The sequence below is a fragment of the Podarcis muralis genome, chromosome 1 (genome assembly GCF_964188315.1).
Source record: "Podarcis muralis chromosome 1, rPodMur119.hap1.1, whole genome shotgun sequence".
NCBI lineage: Eukaryota > Metazoa > Chordata > Lepidosauria > Squamata > Lacertidae > Podarcis > Podarcis muralis.
Window position 1 is genome coordinate 8,846,390 of NC_135655.1, and position 13,547 is coordinate 8,859,936.

The 13,547-nt window shown below is 46.6% G+C and overlaps 1 protein-coding gene across 2 annotated transcripts in view; it reads left to right on the forward strand.

Annotated features, from left to right (window-relative positions):
• Positions 1-13,547, forward strand: part of LRRC9 (leucine rich repeat containing 9) — a 76,136-nt gene that overhangs the window by 50,203 nt on the left and 12,386 nt on the right. For both annotated transcript variants that reach the window (XM_077920883.1, XM_077920906.1), the window contains 9 exons: positions 291-511; positions 1,627-1,749; positions 2,943-3,073; positions 4,728-4,836; positions 6,177-6,316; positions 9,669-9,805; positions 10,853-11,070; positions 12,019-12,087; positions 12,808-12,933. In XM_077920883.1, coding sequence (XP_077777009.1) covers positions 291-511; positions 1,627-1,749; positions 2,943-3,073; positions 4,728-4,836; positions 6,177-6,316; positions 9,669-9,805; positions 10,853-11,070; positions 12,019-12,087; positions 12,808-12,933 — 1,274 coding nt within the window. The remainder of the gene's footprint in view (positions 1-290; positions 512-1,626; positions 1,750-2,942; positions 3,074-4,727; positions 4,837-6,176; positions 6,317-9,668; positions 9,806-10,852; positions 11,071-12,018; positions 12,088-12,807; positions 12,934-13,547) is intronic.

Consider the following 13,547-nt stretch of genomic DNA (forward strand, 5'->3'; position numbering starts at 1 on the left):
CTCCACATGCAGCTGCTGGGTGACCTTGGGCCAGTCACACTTCTCTGAAGTCTCTCAGCCCCACTCACCTCACAGAGTGTTTGTTGTGGGGGAGGAAGGGAAAGGAGAATGTTAGCCACTTTGAGACTCCTTAAGGGGAGTGATAAAGCGGGATATCAAATCCAAACTCTTGTTGTTGTTGTTGTTGTTGTTAAGGGAAGGAGTTCCACAATATGGGAGCAGCCACGGAGAAAGCTCGCTCCCTTGTGTCACAGCTCTCACCAGAAACGTTCTTTTTTCCCTTTCCCCAGGCATTTCGAAGCTCTGCAAGCTCATGAGGTTGAGCGCCAACAACAACCACCTCACCAGCCTGGAGAGGAATATTTTTGATAACTTGTCTCACCTCCATTATCTCTCTCTGGAGAACAACCGGATCACTTCCTTGGCGGGCTTGCAAAAAGCCTATGCGCTCATTGAACTCTACATAAGCAACAACTACGTTTCTTCCAACCAAGAAATATATCAGCTGAAGGTAAAGGAGGGGACATCACCACTTTAAAAGCGTGAATGAAAGTCAATCACCCATCTCCTATTACCCTCCTGAGAAAAACCCCACCCCACCCTCCCACTATATACAGTGGTACCTCAGGTTAAGTACTTAATTCGTTCCAGAGGTCCATACTTAACCTGAAACTGTTCTTAACCTGAAGCACCACTTTAGCTAATGGGGCCTCCCGCTGCCGCTGTGCCGCTGGAGCACGATTTCTGTTCTCATCCTGAAGCAAAGTACTTAACCCGAGGTACTATTTCTGGGTTAGCGGAGTCTGTAACCTGAAGCGTATGTAACCTGAAGCGTATGTAACCCGAGGTACCACTGTATAATGGTCTGGTGACGTCTGTTTCAGTGTATCCCAAAAAGTGTGCATGCACATGAAAGCTCATACCAACAACAAACTTAACTGGTCTCTAAGGTGCTACTGGACAATTTTTGTATATATTTCGACTGTGTCAGACCAACACGGCTACCTACCTGAATGAAACTCTTGTGAGTGTGTAGCGTCATGCCAAAGAGAAGGGATTGTGAACCACTGAGTCCGTTCCCCCTCAAACGGAAATACAGCTATTCTTTGAAATTCTTGTTTTTGGTATTTGGTTAAATATAAAATATGGTAATGTTATAAAAATAGAATTCTCCATATGTTTAGATCCAGGTTTGGGGCAAGTGCTCTTTGGTGAGAGAGCCCCAGTAGAGATTTAAAATGACAAAATATACAGCAAAGTAACGCGTGGAAATATAAGCTGTTTCACCGATAAAGATATCCCCTTCTAAGTTGCTTCCAAAGTTCCCCTTACTTCCCTTAACGTAGAAAGAAATCACACGTTTGGTAGGTTAAAAGTGGTTTACTTACAGACTCTTCAAAGGTCAGATTCATGTGCTTTTCCATACAGCAGTAAGAAAACACAGACAGTAAGACTTAGTTTCTAACATGGTGAGAGTTTCTAAATTGTATAGAAACACAATGATGGCTTGCTTAAGCCATGCGGTCTAAGCTTGGAGCATCCAACTCCTTACTAGTAGGGTTCACACAGTGGAATGGTGGAAAGTGGGAGAACCAAACGCTTGATAACACCAGCCTCCTTTTCCAGGGTCTAAACAATCTGGTCATCCTGGACATGTATGGAAACCTGATCGTTTGGAAGCAGGATAACTACCGCCTCTTTGTAATTTTCCATATCCCATCTCTGAAAGCCTTGGACGGCACTGCAGTGGTGAGCTCCTTTTCTACACAAAGGATATGTATAAAACTTTTATGTCTTATAAGCAAAGAAGGCAGCCAGCCCCAAGCAGAGTACAGAGTCAGTGTTGAATATTGTGCTTTGTTGAACATTGTGTTGAATATTGGGACCTTGGGGCAAATGTAGGGTTGCCATATTTCAAAAAGGAAAAACCAGGACACCCCCAAAATTGTTGAGCTTCTCGCAGTGAGGAAACCTCCAGAAGGCCCTCGGCGCTGGGCCTCAGTGTCTGGGCTGAGCGATGGGGGTGGAGACGCTCCTTCAGGTATACTGGGCCGAGGCCGTTTAGGGCTTTAGAGGTCAGCACCAACACTTTGAATTGTGATCAGAAACGTACTGGGAGCCAATGTAGGTCTTTCAAGACTGCTGTTATATGGTCTCGGTGGCCACTCCCAGTCACCAGTCTAGCTGCCGCATTCTGGATTAGTTGTAGTTTCCGGGTCACCTTCAAATGTGTAGAGCGCATTGCAGTAGTCCAAGCAAGAGATAACTAGAGCATGCACCATTCTGGTGAGACAGTCCGTGGGCAGGTAGGGTCTCATCCTGTGTACCAGGTGGAGCTGGTAGACAGCTGCCTTGGACACGCCTCCATGGACAGCTGTGAGTCCAGAATGACTCCCAGGCTGCGCACGTGGTCCTTCAGGGGCACAGTTACCCCATTCAGGTCCATGGAGTCCTCCACACCCACCCGCCCCCTGTCCCCAAAAAACAGTCCTTCTGTCTTGTCAGGATTCAACCTCAATCTGTTAGCCACCATCCATCCTCCAACCGCCTCCAGACACTCACACAGAACCTTCACCACCTTCACTGGTTCTGATTTGAGAGATAGAGCTGGGTATCATCCGCATACTGATGGACACCCAGCGCAAACCCCCTGATGATCTCTCCCAGCGGCTGCATGTAGATGTTGAAAAGCATGGGGGAGAGAACGGAACCCTGAAGCACCCCACAAGTGAGAGCCCAGGGGTCTGAACACTCATCCCCCCCCCACCACTTTCTGAACACGGCCCAGGAGGAAGGAGCGGAAGACAGATGTGCTGTGTACACTCTGCGAATAACGACTTTCTTCTTATCTCTGTCCTGATTCTTCCAACATCCAGCTTCAATCTTCTAACTTTCATTTCGGCTCTCAGTTAAAAATAAATAAACTAATGTCCTCAATGCAGGAAGCAGCTGAAACTGAAAACGCTAAAGATTTATTTGGGGGCAAACTTAATGCGGATATGGTTGCGGAAAGACTGGGCCATTCCAACTTCAGCAAAATGCAAGAATTAAATTGGACGGCCTCTATGATCAGGTCAGTAGTATTTTTAACACGAGTGACAAGGACCATGGGCAGCTGCCCAGCTCTGTTTGTCAGCAGAGTTCCTGAAACCGCACATCGGCGCTTACCACTAATTGTCCCTGAATCCCTTAAAAAAGTACAGCTCCCATCATGCCTGGCTAGGGATGGGAAGCTCCCTAGAGAAGCCAGACTGGCTCCCTCCTTGCTGTCCTTCCACTGGTATGTGAAGAAGACCTCCTTATTCCAGCAGGCTTTTGGGAACTGGCTGCTTTTAATGAAAGGGCTGGTGCCTTGATTTGTGTGTGTATGAAACATGCGGTGGTTGGGACTGGTCTAAGCTGGACTTGTATGCAGGGGCGGAGCAAGGCAGGTGCGCTCTGTCCTGGGTGTCAGGTAGACTCTGCGCTGTAGGGCGGCAGGTAGAAGAAGAAGAGTTTGGATTTGATATCCCGCCTTTCACTCCCTTTAAGAAGTCTCAAAGCGGCTAACAATCTCCTTTCCCTTCCTCCCCCACAACAAACACTCTATGAGGTGAGTGGGGCTGAGAGACTTCAAAGAAGTGTGACTGGCCCAAGGTCACCCAGCAGCTGCATGTGGAGGAGCGGAGACGCGAACCCGGTTCCCCAGATAACGAGACTACCGCTCTTAACCACTACACCATACTGGCTCTCACACCATACTCCTCGTCGCAAATTCAGTGTGGGGGAGGGTGACAAGAAATTTTTCGTTCCGGGTACCACCTGACCTTGCTACGCCACTGCTTGCATGCCTGGAGAGGGAGTGTAGCTCAATGACAGAGCACAGCAATTGCACACGGAAGGTACCAGGTTCCATCGCCACCATCTCCAGTTAAATAGATGAGTAGAAGACATGGAAAGCCTCTGTCTGAGATTCTGGAGAGTGGTGGCTGCTGCTGCTGGCGGTCAGAGAAGACAATATGGAGCTAGCTGGACCAATTGGTCTGACCTGGAGTAAGGAGGCTTCCTATGTTCCTAGACCATTGTTTTCTTTCTCTGTCTCTCTCTTTTAATTTTTATTTATGTTTTTCAGGTTTATACATTTCCTTAATTTTACAGTCATTTTAACATTTCAAAACCTGACTTCCTTCCCCCTCTTTCTGCGGTTCCTTAAAGTTATTATTGTTTTTTATCTCTTCGGCATATCCAAATTCATTTAATTTGCTCACTTGCTTATCTACTTTAAATATATACTCTTGCTAAAACTGCAGGTTATTATAATAATTTTTATCTTTTTGCAGTTTATCTGTAAATATTCAATAAACCATTTCCATTCTTTTTTTATAAAGAATGTTATCTTGTTATCTTTTGTTATCTTGATTTCTTATTCTTTGGTAAGTTTCACCATTTCTGCATATTCTATAAGTTTTTGTATCCATTTTTCCTTTGTTGGGACTTCTGCTTCTTTCCAATTTGGGGCGAGTAACATTCTTGCTGCTGTAGTAGCACACATAAATAAATTTCTATACGATTTAAGTAGTTTTGTCCCTATAATTCCCAAAATGTTTTCCATTTGCTTTGAAAAGGGAAAGAAAAGCTCTGTCGGTGCTTCCTTAGAGCATGCCTCAGGGCGGGAAACTGCATCAAGTTTTATTTACCATCCGCTCTCTCTAAATGTCTTCTTTCTTTCTTTCCTTTGTCTGACTCAGAATGGTGGATCTTGCGCCAGCAGACCAGTTTAAGAACATCACCAGCGTGAATTTGCAGAACAACAACCTCACCTCTTTCAGTGGTCTGGTCTACCTCCCTAACATCAAGGTGAGTCATTTATGCTTCCTATTCTTCCCCTCTCATTCGCAGGGAATAGAGTGCAGATATAGATGGCCCTGGTGTGGGTGTGCGAGGGCTATTTCAGACTTACTTTAAAAAAATAAAATATTACCATTTACTACAACTATGCCCCAGTTTTCAGTCCTCCGTCTCAGTCTTCTTTCTCTCCTCCTCCACAGATTATTATAAGGGTGAATGCTGTGAAGTTCATACATTGCTATGCAATGTCAAGGATAGTAGCAGCCAGGGGTAGTAGCCTCAGAAGTTCTAGAGAAGGGATGGGGAACCTGCACCTCTGCAAACGTTCTTGGGTTCCCATCAGCTCCAGCCAGCCTGGACCAGTGGTCAGTGATGATGGGAGCCGGATACAGAGGGCCACAGGTTTCCCATTCCAGCTCAAAAGGCTGCTATCAGGAGTGAGGCAGCAATAAATCACACTGTGCGAGTTAACTCTTTATTAGCCAAAACGTGATCGGCATAGGAGTGTCAGGCTTAATGAAGCAGCTCTTGAGACTGAAGATTCCCACCTCCTCACAGCTGCCTAAGTCCCCTCTGTAGGGATGCGGGTGGCACTGTGGTCTAAAACACTGAGCCTCTTGAGCTTGCTGATCGGAAGGTCAGCAGTTCGAATCCATGCAAGGGAGTGAGCTCCCGTTGCTTTGTCCCAGCTCCTGCCAATCTTGCAGTTCAAAAGCATACCAGTGCGAATAGATAAATAGCTACCACTGCGGCAGAAAGATAAACGGCATTTCTGTGTGCTATGGCTTCTGTCACGACGTTAGTCATGCTGTCTGTGGACAAATGCCAGCTCCCTCGGCCTGAAAGTAGAGATGAGGGCCACACCCTATAGTCAAATTCAACTGGACTTAACCATCCAGGAGTCCTTTACCTTTACCAAGTCCCCTCCACTCCATAATTTCCCCCAAGCAATTGGAGACTGTGCCTGCATGTCTCTTCTCCGCCCTTTTCCTGCCTCTTCTGGTTCTGGGAGACCTTCTCCCTCTGCCCCCTCATCGTTGTCCCACCACCACTCTCCGGGTTCTGAGCCTTCTTCCCTTGGGGGGTTCCCCAGCTGGTCACTCTCATCATTCTGCATCTAACCAGTCCACGACATCCTAGGACTAAGCAGGTCAGAACTGTGGATCTATATTTATTCCCTGTTTGCGCTACTTGCCCCATCCTAGGTCATAGAATCATAGAAAAGTATGGAGTTGGAAGAGATGCCAGGGGTCAGCTGGTCCAACCCAATGCAGAGGGTCAATTATGGGTCCTTTTTACATGGCCAAACTGAATTCACCTGATATCCTCCGGCTCCCTTTTTTATGCAGGTCCTCTGCCTCAACTACAATCACATCGAGTCGATCCTTCCCAGGCAGAAGGTTTCAAATCACTTAACCAACAGGCAGCTGCTTTACCAGAAAGTGACATCCAGCGGCTACGGACAGCAAGGATCTTCCAAAGGCAACAGGTATGTCGTAGATAAGTCCAGCAGGAGCTGCTGAAGACGGATGGGTGTTCTGACACCGATCTAGAAGCACCGTTGCTTTGTGAATCCCAGATGGATGATGCTTCCCGTGTCAGTGTTTGAAAAAGAAAAGGTTCTGACCTCCTTTTTACTCCTTTGCCTAGTCCTCAGACCTTAGTTGGCACAAAAGAGTCCTTGAGAAAGAGTATTCTTGCAGAGTATTGCTGCTTTGGGCCCATCACCTCCTGGCAAATAGAAGGGGGGGAAATGGAGGCAGTGAGAGATTTTACTTTCTTGGGCTCCATGATCACTGCAGTCACGTGTTTACAGCAGTCACGAAATTAAAAGACGCCTGCTTCTTGGGAGAAAAGCAATGGCAAACCTAGACAGCCTCTTAAAAAGCAGAGACATCACATTGACAACAAAGGTCCGTATAGTTAAAGCCATGGTTTTCCCAGTAGTGATGTTTGGAAGTGAGAGCTGGACCATAAAGAAAGCTGATCGCCGAAGAATTGATGCTTTTGAATCATGGTGCTGGAGGAGACTCTTGAGAGTCCCATGGACTGCAAGAAGATCCAACCTATCCATTCTTAAGGAAATCAGCCCTGAGTGCTCACTGGAAGGACAGATCCTGAAGCTGAGGCTCCAAGACTTTGGCCACCTCATGAGAAGAGAAGACTCCCTGGAAAAGACCCTGATGCTAGGAAAGATGGAGGGCACAAGGAGAAGGGGACGACAGAGGACGAGATGGTTGGATAGTGTTCTCGAAGCTACCAGCATGAGTCTGACCAAACTGCGGGAGGCAGTGGAAGACAGGAGTGCCTGGCGTGCTCTGGTCCATGGGGTCACGAAGAGTCGGACACGACTAAACGAGTAAACAACAACAATTCTTAAAAAGTCTTCTTCTCCAACCACGACCGACAGCTTTTTAAACACACCAAACGCAACCAGCTTTCTACCATCCAACCAACCCACACCACACTAACATTGACCACTCTATATATACAGGTACAATTTGGTGAAAGGTTGCATGAGTCATTGTAGGCCACTGACTCAGGCTGACTTAGTTCTTTTAGCATTAAAGAAAGAGCGGCCAATTTTTAGCTGTGACATCCCCTTCGGGAGGTTGGTCTCTGGAGGGAGAACCAGTTCTACGCATTTGCAGTGGGGGCTGCCTGCTTCCCAAGTCAGACACCTGGGTCCCCCTAGTCAACAGCTCCTTTTGGAGCCTTTTCTGGGGCACATTCTGATGTGAGTGCAGAGGAGGAGAACTGGTGTGTGAACGACCCAGACTGGTAAACGAAGGCCTTGAGATACTGTGGACAAGTTCCTGGCGGAGGCATGAATAGAAAACAAATGGAATCTCTCTCTCGGCCTTTTGTTCCAGACGTGTGAGCCCCTTATATCTGCTTAATCTATGAAAATCAGACTGCTTTGTCCAGCCTTCTCCTCGGTCCGTTTGGTCCAGGTGTACAGTGAGGCTTTTGTGCTTTTCTCAGAAACATCTGGCAAAAGATATGCGTGGGTTTTGCAGGTCTGATATCTCCGAAAGACCTTAATCAGGCTTATCAGTCGGGGTATTAAGTCCTTGAACCCTTTAGTTAATTAAAAACTGCTTAATTCCACTGTCTGATTCGCGGGGTATCAGTACGACCTTTCCTTCTTAAGGCAATTAAGTCCTCCCTTTCAGCCTGCTTTCAGTAATCATCTCAGGCCTCTTCTGTGTATGAGTATTCTCATAGCAATGGCCATCAGAAGTGTTTGCTCTTTGTGCTTCAGAGCACAGACAGTCCGCCCGTGAGGCAGGATGAGGCAGCCGCCTCGGGTGGCACCTCTTAAGGGGCGTGATTTGGACTCCTTCCATGCAGACTGAAGGTGTAAATGGGTGAATAAACCATATTTCTTAAAGCTGTGATAGTCCCCGCTACATCTTCAGTTCCACAAAGGAACAAAAACCCTGGGTGAGTGCCTGGAACCTCATAGTCTCTTGCCACCACTTGGCAGAGAGCAGGGTTGGCACCCAACTTTTGTAACACCTAAAAATGTGATGTAGGAATATGACCAGTGAGTTTGCACACAAACGCGCGTTCTCCAGGTAGGCCTGTCAAGGGGTCAGGAATGGCTGAAGCTTCCTGTTGATAATGCACCCAGGAACACTCCCCTGGGTGCGCTGCTGTGTAATAATAATAATAATAATAATAATAATAATAATAATAATAATAATAATAATTTATTATTTATACCCTGCCCATCTGGCTGGGTTTCCCCAGGCACTCTGGGCGGCTTCCAACAAAACACTAAAATACAATAACCTATTAAACATTAAAAGCGTCCCTAAACAGGGCTGCCTTCAGATGTCTTCTAAAAGTTTGGTACAGTGGTACCTCGCAAGACGAATGCCTCGCAAGACGGAAAACTCGCAAGACGAAAGGGTTTTTTGAGCTGCTTCGCAAGACGATTTTCCCTATGGGCTTGCTTCGCAAGACGGAAACGTCTTGCAAGTTTGTTTCCTTTTTCTTAACACCGTCAATACAGTTGCGACTTGACTTCGAGGAGCAACTCATAGCACGCGGTGTGGTAGCCTTTTTTTGAAGTTTTTGAAGACTTTGGTGATTTTTGAAGCTTTTCCAAAACTTTTCCGACACCGTGCTTCGCAAGACGAAAAAAATCGCAAGACGACAAAACTCGCGGAACGAATTAATTTCGTCTTGCGAGGCACCACTGTAGTTATTTTTCTCTTTGACATCTGGTGGGAGGGCATTCCACAGGGAGGGTGCCACTACCAAGAAGGCCCTCTGCCTGGTTCCCTGTAACTTGGCTCCCTGTAAAAGCTCCCTGGTTCCCTGTAACACAGCGAGGGAACCGCCAGAAGGCCCTCAGCGCTGGACCTCAGTTAACTTAACCTGGCATGCCCAACCCGTAAAGAGGAAGTGCGCTGAAACCTCAGAAGTAACCTCCATTTGGCCGAGCCCTGACTTTTCCTATGCAGAGCGGCAGAAGTATTGCATTCTGATGTCTTGCTCCACTTTGCCCTGGCAGCAAAGGGCTGTTGCCAAGGGCTCGTCATGAAACTTTTACTAAACAGAAGCAAACAGCGGTTTCCAGCTGCTCCACTTTTCCTCCTGTCAGGCATTTTGCTGGGGGAAGAGTGGATTTCCATGTTAATGCCCCAAGTCCATGGTGGGGGTTCCAGCTCCGCTGTTTTAACAGCGGCGGGGTGTCCTCGCCCAGCCCTGCTTCAAAGCTCTAGCAAAACTCTGTGCATTGGGGAGGGGGGGGAAGCGGTATGTAAATTTCTTTCTTGGCAGTCGGCAGCTGAGCTCTGTCCCCTGACATGGTCCCCTTGTTGTTTCAGGGACGTGGGAGCCAATGAAAGCTTGCCTCCGATAATGGAGAGCTTAGAAGTTCTCCATCTGGGCTACAATGGGATTGCCAGTTTGGCCTCGCTGCAGATTAGCAGGCTAAAAAACCTGAAGTTTCTGTTCCTACAGGGTAAGTAACAACAGTAGTATAAACAGTCATTATCACGTGTTCACACGATACCTTTTTTGGGGGGAAGGGAGATGGAAGAGAGGTCTGTAAGAAGGTCTGGGGGTGGGTGGGCTGGAACCCTGAGTTGGAGCACAGCAACATTTGGTTGCAGACTCAGCTTGTAGTATATATAGTCCCCAACTAAATGTTACCCATTCGCTTCCCAGAAGCCACTGCAGACTTCTAAACAAGGCCAGAGGTAGACCAGTTGATCTGTGGGGTTTTGTGCGTGTCTGTGTGTGTGTATATATACAGGGCTTTTCCCCAGCCACAACTCACCGGAACTCAGTTCCAGCACCTCTCAGGTAGGCGCCATTGCCAATATAAGAGAACAAGGGTTTGTAGTGAGTTCCGGCACCTCTTTTTGTAGAAAAATAGCACTGTGCATATGTGTGTTGCTGTGTCTGTTGTATTTTATAAGGTTTTATTAAGGCTTTTCATAATACATTACAATAAAAAACAAACTAAATAAAAATAAAAATTCCTCTTTCGTAGGTAAATTTTAACTTAAGCAATCCAATCAGGCTTGTCCAGATTGGGTTTGATCCTGGTAAATCCCCTTTGTTCCCTCTTCAAAAGAACAAAGACACAACAGTCTTCTTTAAAAGTATAACAAGAAGTTTACTTACATTCAGTTCACAGTAGGTTCCCTGAAGGCAGGCTTTAGCTTGTAGTTACAGAAAGGGGATTGGGTTCATCCCATGTAGGGATATGAGCCCATGTGCTGCTGGCTGAGAGCCAGCAGACAGCAAAATACATCAAGAGAACAGCATCAAGAGTTGAAGAAGTCAACAGAGCAAGAGGAGGATGGCTGCGTGACTGGCCCTTTTTACAGGGTCTCACAGGGTCACGCCCATCTACCGGGTCACACGCAGGGGGAGACCAGGTGTGACAGGAAGTCCTCCTGGCTGGAGTAACTTCCCCCTGTGTGTCCACTCTGGGCAAACGGGAAGTGTTGTACTTGACTGCTTTTGTTCCACCCCACATCCTTTGCTCTTTCCATTGCAGGCAACGAGATCAGCCAGATTGAGGGGCTTGACGGCCTGCAACTTCTACAGGAATTGGTGCTGGATCATAACCGACTCAAAGCAATCCACGAGAATTCGTTTGCTAAGCAGAGCTCCCTGGTGGCGCTTCACCTGGAGGAGAACCGCCTGAGAGAACTGAACAATTTGCATTGTTTGGTGAAGCTGCAGAAGCTTTTCCTTGGCCTCAATAGAATTCAGGTACAGTGGATCTGGTGGGAGAGAGCGGAGCAAGCCTCCCCAACCTGGTGCCCTCCAGATGTGTAGGAGCTGCAGTCCAAAACAGCTGGGGGGCACCAACTTGAGGAAGGCTGGATGAGAAAGGTTCCAGTGCTGAATTCTGCACTCAGCTTGTCTTTTGCCATTAGGAAAGAGAAAATCTGTCCTTTTTGGTTTCTCTCCATTTCTCATTTTTCCAAAGTGCAGTTCTTCAATTTCCGCATCAGTTTGCAAATTCTTATTTTAAAAAACCCTCTTGAAGATTCATCGGCAAATTCCTCCTAATGATTTGTATCCAGCTTTGGCTAGAACACACATTTTTTGCAAATGAATTTTCCCCAATGCAATGCATGCTTCTGTGTTATGTGAGCATTTGATTGCATACTTTACCTTGGTATATGCATTTTATTTGGTAAGCTTGGCTGGAGAACTGCAAAAATCTGGAGAAGTGCAGATTTGAAAGGATGGTTGTGTTTCGATTGACTCACTGTTTTGGGAAGGGCGAATTAGGTAGGCTTGCCTTTGAATGGGGACTGGAATAAATTTCTGCCCCATCCCTAATTGCAATGGATCTTGTGCCGCTATCTCTTAGGTTCGGTCAAGAAACAATTGAGCCAACAAATGGTCAACTGGGAATTAGCGGTCATGATTTGAATAGACTGGAATATGACTGGGAAATCTGCAGCCCTCCAGATTTTGGACCACTACTCCCATCATCCCTGGCCATTCCCCAGGCTGGCTAGGGCTGGTGGCAGTTGCAGTCCTCCAATAGTTGGAGGGGAACAGACTCCCCATTCCTGCCCAAAGTGATCCCCGAAGGACTCCATAGCAAAGCTGTATGAAGATTCCTGCATAAGACTGTCAGTGCTTGCATTCCGCAGGAAAGCTTTCAATGGCTCTTGAATACAACCTTTTTTAATCTTGGGACAGGAGTTGTCAGAACTTGAAAAGCTCGATTGTCTTCCATGCATTAAAGAGCTCTCGATATATGGAAATCCGGTGAGTAAAGCTGAGGTTTACCTTCATCTCATTAACTATGCACAATCTATTTAGTAAGTGCTTCGCAGGATGCTGCCTTAAGACTGAAGTGCTCACAAAGAGGCCTGACATGCTATAGTTGTGATACCTGCCTTGCAAGGGGATGGACTAGATGACCCCAACTCTACAGTTCTGTGATTCTATGATCTCATTCTGGAATATTCAGAACTCATTGTCATGATGTTAAGTACAGTGTTTTGTGTGTGTGTGTGTTTTGGTATCCCCAAACAGGTCATATACCATTTGACAGTAAATATATCCATGAGAAAGCCTGGAAATGTTTTGAGTGCAAGACAGTAGTCATTAAATTGTATATGTGCCTCTTCTAAAATGATGCCTTTTAGAAAGCACAATGGGAGGGACAAGACTGAAAGCAGATCCAGAGTTTGTCTTGGACATATGTGTGTGCATATGGCAAGTTTAGAAGCAAGATTTCCCTCCATGGGTGCTTACTGTTAAGTATGTTACATCTGTCTTTGCTGTGTTGTGTTACATCTGTCTTCGCTGTGTTGTGTTACATCTGTCTTCACTGTGTTTGTTACATCTGCCTTCGCTGTGTTAATGTTACATCTGTTAGCTAACTGTAGGGCCTAAACCTGAAACTCTGGGAGGGATGTGAGCAAAATGCACTTGATTTAACACCTGGATTTCACCACTGTCTCCTTTCTCTCCACATCCCAGGTGTCCCGCAAGATTTGCCACCGCCCGCTCCTCGTATTCCACTTACCTAACCTTCAGGTGCTGGATGGAGTAACAGTCACTCCAGAAGAGAGGGCAAGGGCTGAAGTCCATTTGCTAGAACAGCAAGTAAAGCACAATTATTATAATTAAGATCTGCTTAGGCCTCTTACCGTTTTGGGGAGGACCGAGGCAGGTGTGATTCTGTCAGCTCAGAAATTGCCTTTGGTGTCTTCTTTTCCTCTTTAAAAATCCAGCCTGTTTTTGAGTCGCATTCAGGGGCAGCCATGTTTGGGTGCTGGTATCCATGACAGTTCAGTAACGAGGGCTCTTTAGTTCCACACAAGCAGCTACCTTGAGCTACTGTCAAGTCCCAAAGTGGCACACACCACCCACCCCCTGGGTCCTGTTATCTGCCCGGAACGATAATCCTTGTGCACCCAAAGAACCAAAATAACACTTTCTGACAGGGCTTGCAGAGTCAGTTCATTCCTCTCTCTATTTCTTTTTAAAAAAATCACCTTCCTGCAGCACCAAACGACATTGAACGTATTCTTGTGATTCACTTTTTATTGTGGGTGAACCATCCCTGCTGCCACCCTTGTTATCAGGGGACAGTCAAATTAGTCCCCACCAACCTTGTTGTTGTTGTTTAGTCGTTTAGTCGTATCCGACTCTTCGTGACCCCCTGGACCAGAGCACGCCAGGCACTCCTGTCTTCCACTGCCTCCCGCAGCCTGGTC